The sequence below is a fragment of the Falco naumanni genome, chromosome Z, assembly GCF_017639655.2.
Source record: "Falco naumanni isolate bFalNau1 chromosome Z, bFalNau1.pat, whole genome shotgun sequence".
NCBI lineage: Eukaryota > Metazoa > Chordata > Aves > Falconiformes > Falconidae > Falco > Falco naumanni.
The window spans coordinates 48,308,674-48,322,815 of record NC_054080.1 but is presented as its reverse complement, the minus strand read 5'-3'; the positions used below and the strand labels follow the sequence as shown (position 1 = coordinate 48,322,815).

At 37.4% G+C, this 14,142-nt stretch overlaps 1 protein-coding gene across 2 annotated transcripts in view; it reads right to left on the bottom strand.

Annotated features, from left to right (window-relative positions):
• The window catches only part of PCSK5 (proprotein convertase subtilisin/kexin type 5), a 246,494-nt gene that overhangs the window by 206,881 nt on the left and 25,471 nt on the right, over positions 1-14,142 (bottom strand). For both annotated transcript variants that reach the window (XM_040580316.1, XM_040580315.1), the window contains exon 2: positions 12,742-12,846. In XM_040580316.1, coding sequence (XP_040436250.1) covers positions 12,742-12,846 — 105 coding nt within the window. The remainder of the gene's footprint in view (positions 1-12,741; positions 12,847-14,142) is intronic.

Sequence of the window (14,142 nt, the reverse complement as noted above, 5' to 3'; positions counted from 1 at the left end):
TTTGTTTTTTTTTGTTTTTTGATAGTGCCTGTATCACTACTGTTTAGTATAACCCTAATCATAAGAAAAATCTAGATTATTTTTTTCCAAACTTACTCTGTGCATACCATATACTTAGAAGTAGGTAATTAAAATCCAGAATTGAGCCAAAAGCACTTATATCAAGCTTCAGTTTTAGAGTTTTGAAATATTAAAAATAATTTTGCTCTTTATGGAAGTATCAGTGGCATATTTTACACCACCTCATTTCACCAGTTCTTCAGCATTTCAGATGGCCTTGTAGCACAACTTGATAGACACGCCTATTTCTTTCATGGCCAGCATCTTTGTCTCTGATCTATCACTTCAAATAAGAGATGGGAATTTGCATTGTCTCCTCTGGCACAAGCTGTAGTGAAAAAAAACCCAAACATAAGTAGAAAAGGGGAACATCCTGTGTCCTTTAAAGTCATTGCTGGCTTAATCTCTCTTTTCCTGAGACTGTGACACAAGCTTCAGCATACCTCTTTCTGCCCTGAACTGCAGTCCTGCAGCTGTCAGTGACGTTTTCTGCTATTAAAATACTGATTTCTGCAGGCAGCTCTTAAACATCATCATCATCATCACCATCTGAAATAAACTGCGAAGAGCTACACATACAGCCAGCCTGAGGAAACGTTGGAGTCCAACCCCCAGGCAAATGAAAAAGGACTGAACTTTCTTTTCTTGCAGTCATTAGGCTGAAGAAAAGCAAATGTTTTTTCAACTGAAGTACTATTCCCACACCTCACAAATTGCTGACAGTACCTCCAGTGAGGTGGTATCTCTCAGTTTCTGGAAGTCAGACCACGTAAAGGCTGGAGTGATGCTTGATTAACGAACCTGCTGGTTACTGATTTTATTTATTTTAAAGTCCTGGCTGAACCAAGGGCAACATCTCAGCTTTGCAACTCCTAGATAGTCCCTGTGCATGTTCTGACATTAGAAATGTGCCAAGAACAGTCACTTAGTTATGGATCCATTTCTCTGTGCTCATAATTCACAACAGTCATATTATAAACTGAGAAAAAGAAAATAAAAAACATTATTTTCATGGCTATCATTTATGGGATAGACTTTTCAACTGTGTATACTAAAGCTTTTCGGTCTCAATTCAGACCATTTGTATTAGGTTGCAGTGTGGTCTCTACAGTCTTGCCAAAATTTCTGCTATCTATGTTTATGTCATTTGATAACAATCTTTATGAGCTATTTCTACTTTGCCTTCTGTTGGGATAAAAGGACTTTACAATGGCCTAATATAAATGTGATTCTGTATATGATTACTGGCTATGAATAATCTCTGTACCAATAAAACCTTTCTCCTTCTGACCAAGACAATCTTCAGATTTGCAAACATACATCTTCTGAAGTATACAAACATAAGCTTTGTTTGACATAATCTGGGATGGGCTACAGAGATGTCTGCTCTTGCCAGGGAAGACATTTCAGGAGCTTCAAAAACCATAACAGCTTTCATAAACTTTCCTGTTAGTACTATTATTATATCTCAAGTCTTCTGTCTAGTTCCTTTACCTGCTAATAGGAGAGACTGAAGGACAAAACTGACTCTGGTGGATTAACACCACATATATTACCACCAGACAATAACTTAAAACCACTTGATTGTATTTTCACTACTTGCCGGGACAATGTGAAAGTCAAAGCAGATAGTAAAAAAATAATCTCAGTCTCTCACAAAGGTGACAGTACTAAATTACTAAAATGCCTTCTTCAGACTACCTCATCGAAGTGTACCTGGGCACATAAAAGGTTAAGCAAGCTTACCGTCCATCTGCACTGCGCAGGACTGCAAGCCTCACTGCTAGCTTCCTGCATCCCAGGCAAGAGAAGTGTGTTGACACAGCAAGGACCCAGGAAAAAATCCCAATAATGATGAAAAGAGACAGACAGATCCACAAGAAAATGGTTCTAGGAGGTGTTCCTAGCTGAGGAAGGGAATTTTATGGGCATTTTAAGTCACGGTGTCCAAACACATATGCTCATCATCAAACTGCTATAGAGGAGTATTATTCACACTCACAGACAGTTAAAGTAATGTGAAATAGCTAGAAGTTAAAGCTCAATAACCTCAGATAAAGCAAAAAATAGAACATCTTAAAAACTTCTGGAAACTTTCCATTATTGGCACTGTTCTAATTAACATTGGACTACTTCTAAAAGCTACACTCCACTTCAAATAGAAATTAATTCTGGTGAGTCATATGACAACCGGTCAAAGGTGGTTTGACTAGATGACCACAACACTTCCTTTTGGTCTTACAGACTAAAGTATTTTGGAGAAACAGTTTCCTAGGAACACCCTGGAAAAGAGAAAACTGTTTAGAATTCAGAAATTCTGATTTTATTTTACGATCACACAAAGTTGTTACAGCAGCTAATGATGAACCAGTGGACTGAGTCTCAGCTTGGTAAACATATTTAGAAAGAAAATTTTAATTTGGATCCTTTACAAAAGCAAAGACAAACTGATATTGGGGCCTTTGTATTTATTTGGAACTTCAGCATCAATGGGAGCAACAGCACTTACTCCCCCTCAGAAAAAGAGAAAAAATCATGTCAAACAAAAATCTAGGTTAAACACAGCTTATGTAAGCAACAGTCAACACACCAGTGGATATGACTGCTTTAAGTGGATTATATGGAAAGGATTTCACATGAGCATTTTATTTTACTGAAATGTTTGTATTCATAAAATGCTCTGTGTGACACCAAGAGAAACGTAACTCCACAGAACAAAATACATAGTACTTGCTATGCATTTGCCGTTTGGAGAACTTTTTATTCAGCTGTTAGCACTGCTGCCATTTAGCAGGTAGGGAGTCAGCAGCGTGAAGGGTGAAGCTGTATGATGAAGGTCACACACATTCAAGCAGCACAGCTGTGAACAGGACATAGATGCTTGGCACCTCCTCTGAGCCATTAAAACTTGCAGCTCACAGGATGGTGAGGATCTGCTAGAGTGAAACAGATCAGCCATAGAAAATAGGCAGCATTCCATCAACATTGACTTTTTAAATGATTGTAAAAGAAAGAAAAGAAGGGTGCTACACATAAAAAGTTGGGTAGAGGGGGATTCTTTGCTTTGTTTTGGGGAGGGATGTCTTTCCAGCTTTTAATTACCCATTAGTAATGCTAGATATGACAAATTATCTATGTGTATCACAATTTCTTGCTGTTCACCATTCAGAAGAGCCGAGTGAGATAACCACCCCTAGAATTAAACATAATTTGCTTGCCTTTCAGAAGCAGGCAGACAGATGCACAAAAATGTTGATGCTTTACATCAGGAACATACATTGCTGGCAGAAAGTTTTCCAAATGCAAGAGGGAGAAAACAAAACAGAACAAAACAAACCTTTAATCCATTTCTCTATGAATATCCTGCACTATAACCACTATCAACATTATCAGATGAAGCTGGATCCCCTCAGGAAAAGATATGTAGAAGACATTCCTAGACAGTCTGCTCCGAGATGCTCCTCTTCAAAATGTGTTTACTTTCAATCTCTCTCTCTCTCCCTCCGATATTCTGGCATTTGGCTCTGCAGGATCAGCTTCTTCCAGATGGTGCAGCTTTACCTGGTTCAAAACTAGGATCTATCCACTTATTCCTCTTCTGACACTTTCTAAAATCCAGCAATTTTATAGCCTGGTAGCAAAAACAGCAATTTGCTATCTCTCTGCCACTTGCAATGCAAACTGACTCTAACAACAGCAAAAGCACACTTAGTATAACACAAGACCATTGCAGCTACCAGAGCTGCTGTCTTCCCTGGCAAGCTCTTAAAACACAGATTAGGAATGAAAGGACTAATTCTCCTTATCTTTTCTCAAACATTTAGTTGCCCTATCATTTTTTACCTATAAACCCACTTTGCTGGTAAAAAACACGGGACCATCCATGCACTGCTTTACTGGAACTGTAAAGAAACTCAAACATCAACACCTACTAGTATCCATGGACTAAGCACTGCCAAGCAGCTTCCTTTGTAATGCTCTGCTTTTATGTGTTTATAACTGCTATGATGAAATAGTTATCTTACAGGTTTAAATTTCCCACACATAGATTTACCTAAGTGCTTTTGCAATCATTAAGGCTGAGCAAAATGCTTTATCAGTTCCTGAATTGTGAGAGGAATGTAACATCGTTTTCCTTCTTACGCTGCAAATGTATTTTCCTTGGGTTTTTTAATGTAGCATTTGCACTTTATAATTTAAAAAATCTGCACAAACCTATGTGATCTGGCTGCATATGCATTATATGTCCCTCATTAATGGTCCCACTTTGAATGAGGATGAGCACTCCCAGCTTGCATGTAGAAAGCCAACCAGGCAGATGTGCCATTAAGCAAGAAAGCAACAGCTACACGTTTAGAAATTCTGACCAAGAGGTGCTGAGAAAATGATAACCCAGAGTGGAGAGGTTTTAAAAAGCATTTAAATAACTCAAGGTTCACAAGTTTAACCCAGTACTGCCTAATTAAGTTTGCTACACAGCATGCTGCATATACCTGCACAGACTGTCAGTAAAAGTGGCTGCAATCTCCCCTAGTCCCTGCTCAAATCAATTGCCAGCTGAAAACTCCCATAGCATGCTGCCCAAATCGTTTCTCCGAACTTTACCTCCACGGCTGTGACGCTGAAGTGTCCTCTGGTGAAGCAAAGGATGGACAGAGGTTTTTTCTTCCTTGTTTTTGTTATTTGACTAATGCGCAGTCAACTTGGCAATTATGATCTCCTGAAATGTTCTCATACCCACAGAATGTAAGGTAGGAACCAAAACAAGTATTCACAATGAATTATCTATACCTTCAGTACTTTTATTTTCTAAAGTAAGATGACAAATGCTAAATCCAGTGTTAAATTTGCCATTAGGTCTAGTAAGACATTTTCCTGAATTTATCCATTGCTGGGATTAGTACTGCAGCTCCGGTAAAGGTCTTTCTGCACAAGAAAATTGTGGCCACTATCACATATCAGCAGGTTAGATTTAGGATTTAAGATACCTAAATATAGTTTTTTGTTGAGGTTCCACTAGTGACCATGAAGGTAAAACATGTATAAAACTCTTTTTCCTAATCTGTCCTCAAATTCAATAAATTTAACAGGTATAAATAATATTCTTAAATTGTGAATGTAGCACTGTATAACATGCACTTTTCTCTACAGAGCAGAAGCATTTCGTGAAGGGAGTTTTCCTCTACATCACTCCTAAAGAACATTTCTATGTATTTTTGAAGGTTCCTAAACAAATTTCTGTAACAAGATGTGGACTACAGTCACAAATATTGCCACTGATCCTAACCTCTGCTTGACACATTTATTGGAAAGGGAATGTATTTTAAGAGCAGAACACACACTATCAAGCAAAAGCCGAGGAGTCCCATTGGCACAAGCCCCAAAGTTACCAAGTGCAGAGGTCAAAGAACATGATTTCTCAAAAAGAAAAATCCTATGTTTTTAAAAACCTCTAAGCTAAAATCCAAGACTTATTATATTCAAGGCATACATTACTCTGCAAAATTCAGAATGGGTTCAGTTTTTTCCCCCTGTTGATAGAGTAAGCCCCTTGCAAAGCTCCAGGCCATTGCATATATGTAGGGTATTTTGCTTTTGCCTCTCCAAAACCAGAAGGCTCAAAATAGATCAAATTCAAGAGACCAGTGAAATCTGCCTCATTTTGAATATTCTTGTCTCAGAAGATTTTTAACTACTTCTCTGAGAGATGTCTGAGTCCTTGCCTGCCTCTTTAGAGTCAGCTAACAACTTTCTTACTGACCATGAAAGTCCACAGACCATAATAGCAGTTCTACCACAATCCCTATAAACTGTTGAGTGCTAGAGTGGGATATTGACAGTGGAATGGTCTGACACTTGGCTGCTTGCGGTAACTTGATAAAAAATGTGGGGCACTGAAGCTTCTCACAGCATACTACTGGTCAAAATCTTGACCCAACTCCTTGCTATCCTGTGATCTCTCAATTTCCCAGCCCATCTCATTACCAGCTTAAGAAAATAATGATATGAAAATAGCAAGAGAATGCAGTCCTGCTGAATAATGTTTTTTTCATTCCTCAAATAATTTGCTGCAGCCAGTTAAAACCTCTTGACTGGTCTTCAATTCTTGCCCAAAAGTTAACTGCAAGATTATCATTGCCAAGGAGTTCTGTAAAGTGACCAGAAAATTGGAATGCTCTGAAATCTACTATTTCTTTTTAATGCACATGCAATAAGTCGTATCGAGGGGACAAAACCCCTTTGAGGCATGTGCTAACAATTGGGATAATTGTGATGAAAGGGAAACGTAGGTTTAGGTAATCAAACACAGTAATTTATTTCAAGAAACACTTCAATATCCCCTGACAGTGGGCATTTTTATTTTCTAAAATTATATCAAACTGAATTCCTACTGACCATTTTTCTGCTTTTAGTATAAAACATCAAGAGGTAATTCCACTAGGAAGCTTCAGTGATTATTTTTTGAGGGCTTCTTTAAGTACTAATAGAAAAGTCAACCATCTCACTAATATAGTAACAGAATTAGATATTAACAAAGTTTTTATTCTTCACAAATAAAACTCAGTCCCATTAGTGTTACAATTAAGTTCATTAAATATTTCTATCTATTGAAGGTAAATGAAGAGAAAATACCATTTTATGACAAAATTTGCTGACTGAAAAACTGTTATCTCCTGTTACAGCAGCACTGGATTTGACCGGTACAGTACAAGGGGAAGGCCACGTACATTCACATGATACTGTCTGAACATGCTCTGTATTACACTGCTCATCTTTAGGTTACACTCACCCACGGTTCAGCTTTGAGCTGTTTTTCGTATCATCCACAGACCAAACACTGGTGCTGAAGAGGAACACCAAATTTTAGATTGCTATACCTCAGAATAATTAGACTTTTCACCCTACCTTCTCAAGTGTTTCAGGTGTTGGGTTGGTGCAGACAAGGCACAAACCTGCTACAAAATGCAGGCTGCAGTTCCACTCCATTATCGCTCTACTGACAGGGCTTTATCACTGTGGTTTTCCTCTAGGTCCAGGCATATTGTGAACTGCAGTCTAGTCCACACTGGGTCACAAGTGAAATTAAGTCTGATGCAGCCTCAACGCAATAAAGTTATTCTTGTTTCCTGCTGAAGCAACACAGATTTCTCTGGGATTTTTGCCGATGAAGAATGTCGTTTCAGCAAAAACTAATATACCAGGCACCCCTACAAGTTCAGATTTCAGTCTAAGCAAACAAAATATCAGATAACTTATGCAAACTTTGCAACATGACGAGCAGTTAGAACAACGCTAATTACAGCAGGATCTAATGCAACTCTTTGTCAGTGAATAGTAATTTCTGATCTCAAAAAGCCCTGAAAAAAAGCTCCAAGTTGTAGGGCTGTATGCTCATGTTTACATGAAACTTTTCAATACTCCGGAGGCAGATGCTAAAGGTAGATGTTGCTATGCCCTCTCACACATTATGACTCAGCTCATGTTCTAACTCTTTCAGCAACAAGCTCCTTCGAAATAGGAAGTCTGACTGTTGATTTTGACTAAGCTAAAGATAGAACGATTGCTCATATAAAAGCTTTTTGAGGCCGTTTAACAGGGGCTCCACAGTGGTAAATATTGAATTACTTAATAACTAACTTAAACCTCCAGTAAAACTCTGAACATGGAAAACAGCATGACAGTTCCTGTTATTTTGCAAACAAGTAGAGTAATATTGATTCTTTGTCCTCAGAGTGCTTGTACGGATTATGGCTACCCAGCCAGACATCAGTAACTCACCTGGTCCCAGTTTTTAACTGTTGTATTATTCTATTTGGCTAACAAAATCTTTTTGTTCACTAACGAGGTTTAACAACTGAACACTCAGTATTACCAATATGAAACAAAACATTACCCATAACAACATTCTCATCTGAATTTCTCTAAGCTCTAAAGTCCACGATGCTGGCTTTTAAAAGCCTGGGTTTTTAATACTGTAATAACAGTCTTCATTCCTGCTGAATTTGTGCCCTCTACATTAAATCCAAATTGTTTGAAGCTTTTGCTCCTTACTGCAAGACTGAAACATTTAAATTCATAAATAATTGGAAAATACAAGTTGACAACAATCTTACTGCTGAGAATTTTAACCCTCCTCTCTATTTGCAATTAACAGTCTGATCCAGAGTGATCAAATGTATGTTTCCCAAAGGCACACTCCACAGGTAGCAACATACACCTTGCCAAAGCAAGACCATCACCTTGTGGTGAAATCCATCTTTCCCCCTACTCTTTAGACAGCTATCTCCCATATCAACCCAGGGTATTATTTAGCAATATGAACTGGTATAACTTCATAGCAACATGATGAAACATGTACTCGTGGCTGCTACAGCTCTGCTCCCCTCTGCCTTCTTATGATTCTGCCTTCTTATGATCATCTCCAATGTCCTACCAGTAATAAGGACAGGATTCTGGCATTACTCTCCTATCCTCTGAAGACAGCCTAGATGATTTGGTGTTGTCTCATCAAAGATATGCTTGCCAGCACTTTATGTGCTGCTACCACCAGTTCCATTCAGCAAAGGTAAGAATCACCCATGAACACAGTACTAAGATTTTTTTTATCACCACATCATACAGATCTGCTCTCTGTGTGTGGTTAGATCAGGCTGGATAAAATGTAAATGACTGGAGTAACGTCTCCCCAGGTATTCTCCTCCTGAAGCAGAGGGGACAAAAGCATGACACTTCTGCAAAATCCTGCTCAAGCAGAGTATCTTGCTGGAATTAGGTAGCTTTACTCCTTATTTCAGGAAGTGAGACTGGAAATCTTTCACTTTCTAAAAGATAAGTGAACCTGACCCATCAACCAGGAGTTGAACACCAAATAAAAACTACCTGAAATTAATGAAAATTTTAAAAAGATGAGATAACATCTTAGTTGATATTGAGAAACAAACACTAATGTTGTTACATGTTTTCCCTGTTAGTAAACGTGACACTTTACAGGAACATGAATTATTAATTCTACATTTTTGAGCATTGTTGTGGGCCACATGTCTCTTTCGGATCTCTGTGATAGAAAGCACTGAATTCACAAGTGAAAGGTAACAAACTTCAGTTCAGATGTTCAACAATTTTAATATATTATCAATCTTAAAGCTGCCTTTTATTACCTTAAGAATTGTGTTCTTCTATGATTATTGCTTTGTCATTCATGCTGCTTGATTCTGTGGCATATTTTTTGCCATATGCGCCACAAATTTCATTATCATAGTCCTACACTACAAACTTTGTCTCACATAACAGTTCAGTATAAAAAGACAGCTTTCTCATCTGTATTGTCCATTTAACTTCTATGTATTATTGTCATGCGTAGGTGCTTCAACTCTGACATTTCAATGGAACTGCAATCTCTTCAGTGACAAAAAAGATCCATTTCATTTTCCTAATGCTTTGTATTGATATAAAGTCTACTTACAGACTGAGGTTGCAATCATTCCTTGCAATTTTTCCTACTCTGTGACTTCATTTCACCACTCCGGCACACCCGGAGGTGCACCACAGCTCTTTATTCCCAACCCTGGAAGTGTTGTAATAGTCTGATTTCAATAGAGGGCCTACCAGCAATAAACTCAATTGTTTAATAGTTGAATCAGAGCCTCACGATACCTTTCAGCTATGGACTGATTCTGTCCATATTCCCACATCCTTTTCACTCCTGTGCCAATTGTTTCATGCATTGTAGCATCACGAAAATAACTTCGCTGAGCAAACTCTATGGAGCTAAAAGAGGTTTTCAATTCACAGTATGGTGCTTTCATTGACCCCTGCCAAAGGCCAACCACATATAGCACATCAGCTGGAGAGACCGGAAACCTCTGTAATAGATTTCATTCAATGCTTAGCTTTGATGCATATTACTAATCTCTGTTTTGAATCTACAAACCTCTCTCACTTCTTTGTTTTTCTACCAACACTTAGGAAACACCACGTAACTATACACAGGCCTGGAAAAGATGCTGTGGATAAAGTTATATCTCAAATTTTCTTAATAAGAATCTATGCCAGGGACATTAAAGCCTCATTTGGGCATCTCTTCCTAAAACCACTTAAACCATTTCATCTCTAAATGACAACATGTAGCATTGCTAGGCAAGGATGTGGAAGATACTGGACAAAATTGTATTACACTGCATATCTTTTCATCTAAATACAGAGCAATGTTTGGTTAATGCTGAAAAAATTGTCAAAATGTGTAATCCACATGTTTATGTTCCCTGTTGGATCTATTAGTATTTTTCATAACAGTGTCAAGAGGCTTTTCCAGAAGAAAAAAATCAAGTCGAAGACTTCAAAACAATTCATTAATTGAAATCCACAATAGTGAGATTTTACATTTCCTGTATAACTTTCCCTGTGCATTCATACAGTGAAATCAAACACTATCCACACAAGTAGTTTAGATATATCAGATTTCATAATGGCTGTTCCATTATATGCAGGTCATTTACATAATGAATCACCACTCAATAAAAATTCCATCATTTAAAATTTCATAAAGGAGCAAATTACTGATCTACATCAAAAGCAAGCACAGATCAAGTTAATTGTGTATGCATGTTACATGGAGAGGATTTTAAGCATTAAGTGAACTACCATTAAGTGATTTGGAAAGTAAAGAAACCTCAGTGTTCCTTTGTTCACAAATACACATACAATCTAATCTGCAGCAAATATTGGCATTAGATACAATCACACTCATAAATATCACAGCATATAGTACTGGTCCTTTAAAAATCTCACAGCTGTGCAATGTACCTTTTGTTCTAAAAGGTCCAGCTTACATAATAAAATTAAACTTTCAGTCTGCTTTAATAATTATTAAATGTTATACAGACTGAGGAAAAACTGGCCTTTATTCTATAAATATATACCTGTATATTAGCATATCTGCAGCCACACAAGAATTCCCAAGCCCATATTCAGTGGAGTAGTCACAAAGTCAACCACACGTGCTTTTGCCAGATCTAGATATTAGACCATTGGCTTATCTTTGTATACAGAATACTTAACAGGGTTGAGTACCTTGTGGAACCCTCACTAGCGCTTCTTAGTACTAAAGTCATATTCAACAATGATTCAGAAATTCTGTACCGGCAGCAGCACAGATTGCAGACAAGACCTAAATGGCCTAACATGGGAAGTGCTGGAAAATAAATGATGGCTCTGATTTTCTGCTGTGCTCTGCCTTAGAGTCTCCCATGATTCTGGCCAGAGTAGTCTGGGCTGGCTGCCAGAGGTGAAGAAAGGGTATCTGGAAGCTGGGTGTAACACAAAAGTTTACAGTGGTATGTGCACATGAACTTGTGCATTTGTGTGTAAATTGCGCTACCTCTGCACACAAGACTGTGAACTAATGCAAATGTGAACACTTTCCCTTCCCATTGCAGTATCACCTATTGCAAGTGCAGTGAGGGTTGTTTGAATGATGGGTCTCAGCACTTGTGGGAACAGAGGTTTGGGCTCTGATCATTTTCATGCTAATCCGCAAAATGCGCTGCTCAGCAGAGCTGCTCATGCCCTTGAAGGGTTATGCAGTTCAGCTCTATCAACACAGGGGTGAACTATTTTGTGTATACTTCCCTACCTAGTCTTGTCCCATCCTCAACAGCGACTTCATCCCTAAATATGACTTTCCAGACTGCAGAGCTATTCATGTGTGATGCTCAACTTGTACACTGTACATCTACAGTATCAAACTGTCTTTTGTTGATAACTTTTACTTCTCAAAAATTACTTGTCAAGTAAAACCTGACAAATCCTTCACAGACAATGGTCATCATCCAAGGACTTAAAAAAAGCTTGACTCTGTTATCACCACTGAAAAACACCAGGGACTTGGGGGGTTGTTGGCGAGAGTGGGTTACATGAAGACCATAAAAGAGCTAATGGGATCTTCTCCAAACATCCTTTCTAAAAGAAAAGCACAGGAAATTAAATGCTAAAGCCAGTGATGAAGCTACTAACCACTGAAATTAAAGGATTAAAATAGAAGTGTGACTTGGGTATATATATCAGGCAATACTAAACTATACATCAATAATTAAATTATTTTGATAATTTAATATCAATAATGATAACTTGATATATATATAAATATATACTAGTATAGTATATACTCCAAAGATATGACACCATTTTTCAAACAGATCTTAAAATTAAGATCGGTAACAGCTACCAAAAGGACCACAGAAAAGAACATTCTTATTTTAATCCCTCACACATCAAGTCCAGAAAAAGACCAGAAAAAAACAAGAGAAACTTTCCACTGAACGTCATACCATCCTACATTGCTCGTCTTCATTCTGAAAGCTGGTTGATTTACAGAAGGAGATCTACAGATACGAATGTTACACATGTGGTTTTGCAGAGAAGCACAGCACAGTGATTAGTGCATTAACAAAATTCCTGTACTCCTCCATGAATAATGTTGGACCTTATGTTCCAAGAATAGCACATACTTAATAGCATGGTATCGTCTTTGTTTTGTTTTAATGAGAAGCAGAACCTTAGCGAACAGATCGTGTGTCACTTCTTGTAACACTATATGTCATTCAGGTGAATGTCCTCTGGTATGATATTGCATATAAAAAATGCAAAGGCTTTTGCCTCAGACACGTTTGTGGATTTTCTTACCTTTGGTTCCATTGAAATGAAGCTGTGGGTACCTCTACTTGAGAGAACTGACCTTTTAATTGTTTTACTATGGTAGAAGTGGTAGTAATCCTTCAGCGTTCCAATCTGTATGGGGAGAGAAGAAAAAAAGGAGAGGAAGATTCAATTTATGGAAACCAGTTTTCTGGTTTTAATTTCTGAAAGTCTATAAATTATGCAATTTCCTGCGTGCTGAAATGTTACTTGAACCCACTGATCATCTTTCAAAAGAAGGACATATGATATGAAATGGATGGAGTGTCCTTGAGGCAGTAACTGCATAACCAAAGATTGTAATTGAGCTGCTTAGTCTGGCTGTATCTACTTTTTTAATGTTTAATTTATATGCAGTACTTTAAGTAATTCTATATCAATCTATACCCAAACTGTCTTCAAATGGCAAGTATAAAAATCATCAAATGGCTATACGGTTATTAAAAAGCATTCCATCTAGTTTGCTTAAGGAAATGTACTGTAAAATGCACTAGATTTGGTTATTTATATAATTAAATTATAAAAAGGATGTTCGCAGTATCAGACTATGCAACAGGAATAGGCTTCTCTTTCTGCAAGAAAGAAGTAGAAGAAAGATGGAAATGGTAACTTCACAGGGTAATGACTAGCTCAAAGTACAAAATCAGGACGTGCAATTTCCAAACTTCACAATGGTACAATAAAAATCCTTCTTATTCATCCCATCAGTACAGAGCAGCAATGTAAGTATTAAACTAAGACAGCATTCACAATTTGACAAATAAATTTTCCTTTCCAGTCATTAATATCTAAACATTTTAATTTGAAACTTTAGTTTCATGCACCTATAAACAAACATTCAGCCTCCTTGCCTTTAAGGAGAACGTCTCTCCAACTTGTTTGGAATTTGACCTTCTATTGCACTGCAAATCTTGTAAGACACTTAAGAATTCAGTTAAAAGTTCTTTATCAACGAGCAAAAAAGGGACAATTGAGCTTACTGTAATTTCAAGCTGAAACTCAAAGTGACCACAGAAAACAGGCTTGGTTTTGCAAATAAATGTGAATGGAATCACAAGAGAGGATGGAGCAACAATTGAAAACTCCAATCTTTACAAAAAAACCAGTATTCTGAATTTGCGTCTATAAGCACACACATGTAGGAAACTTGAGAGTCCAACAGCAAAGGTTCAAAGAGGACTGGAAATAAGTCACTGAAAACCTCCAAGAATATGCTTTTAGAATATTAGAAAACAAAAAACTTCAGAAAATATCAAAGTAGACTAAGAAGAAATATTGATAGAAAATTAGTACCCTCAAGGAGAGCTTTAATATTTTACCTTAAAATATAAATATGTAAACAGCACAGGGAATGAAGTAGAACCTTTTTTTTTTTTTTTTTTTGGGGGG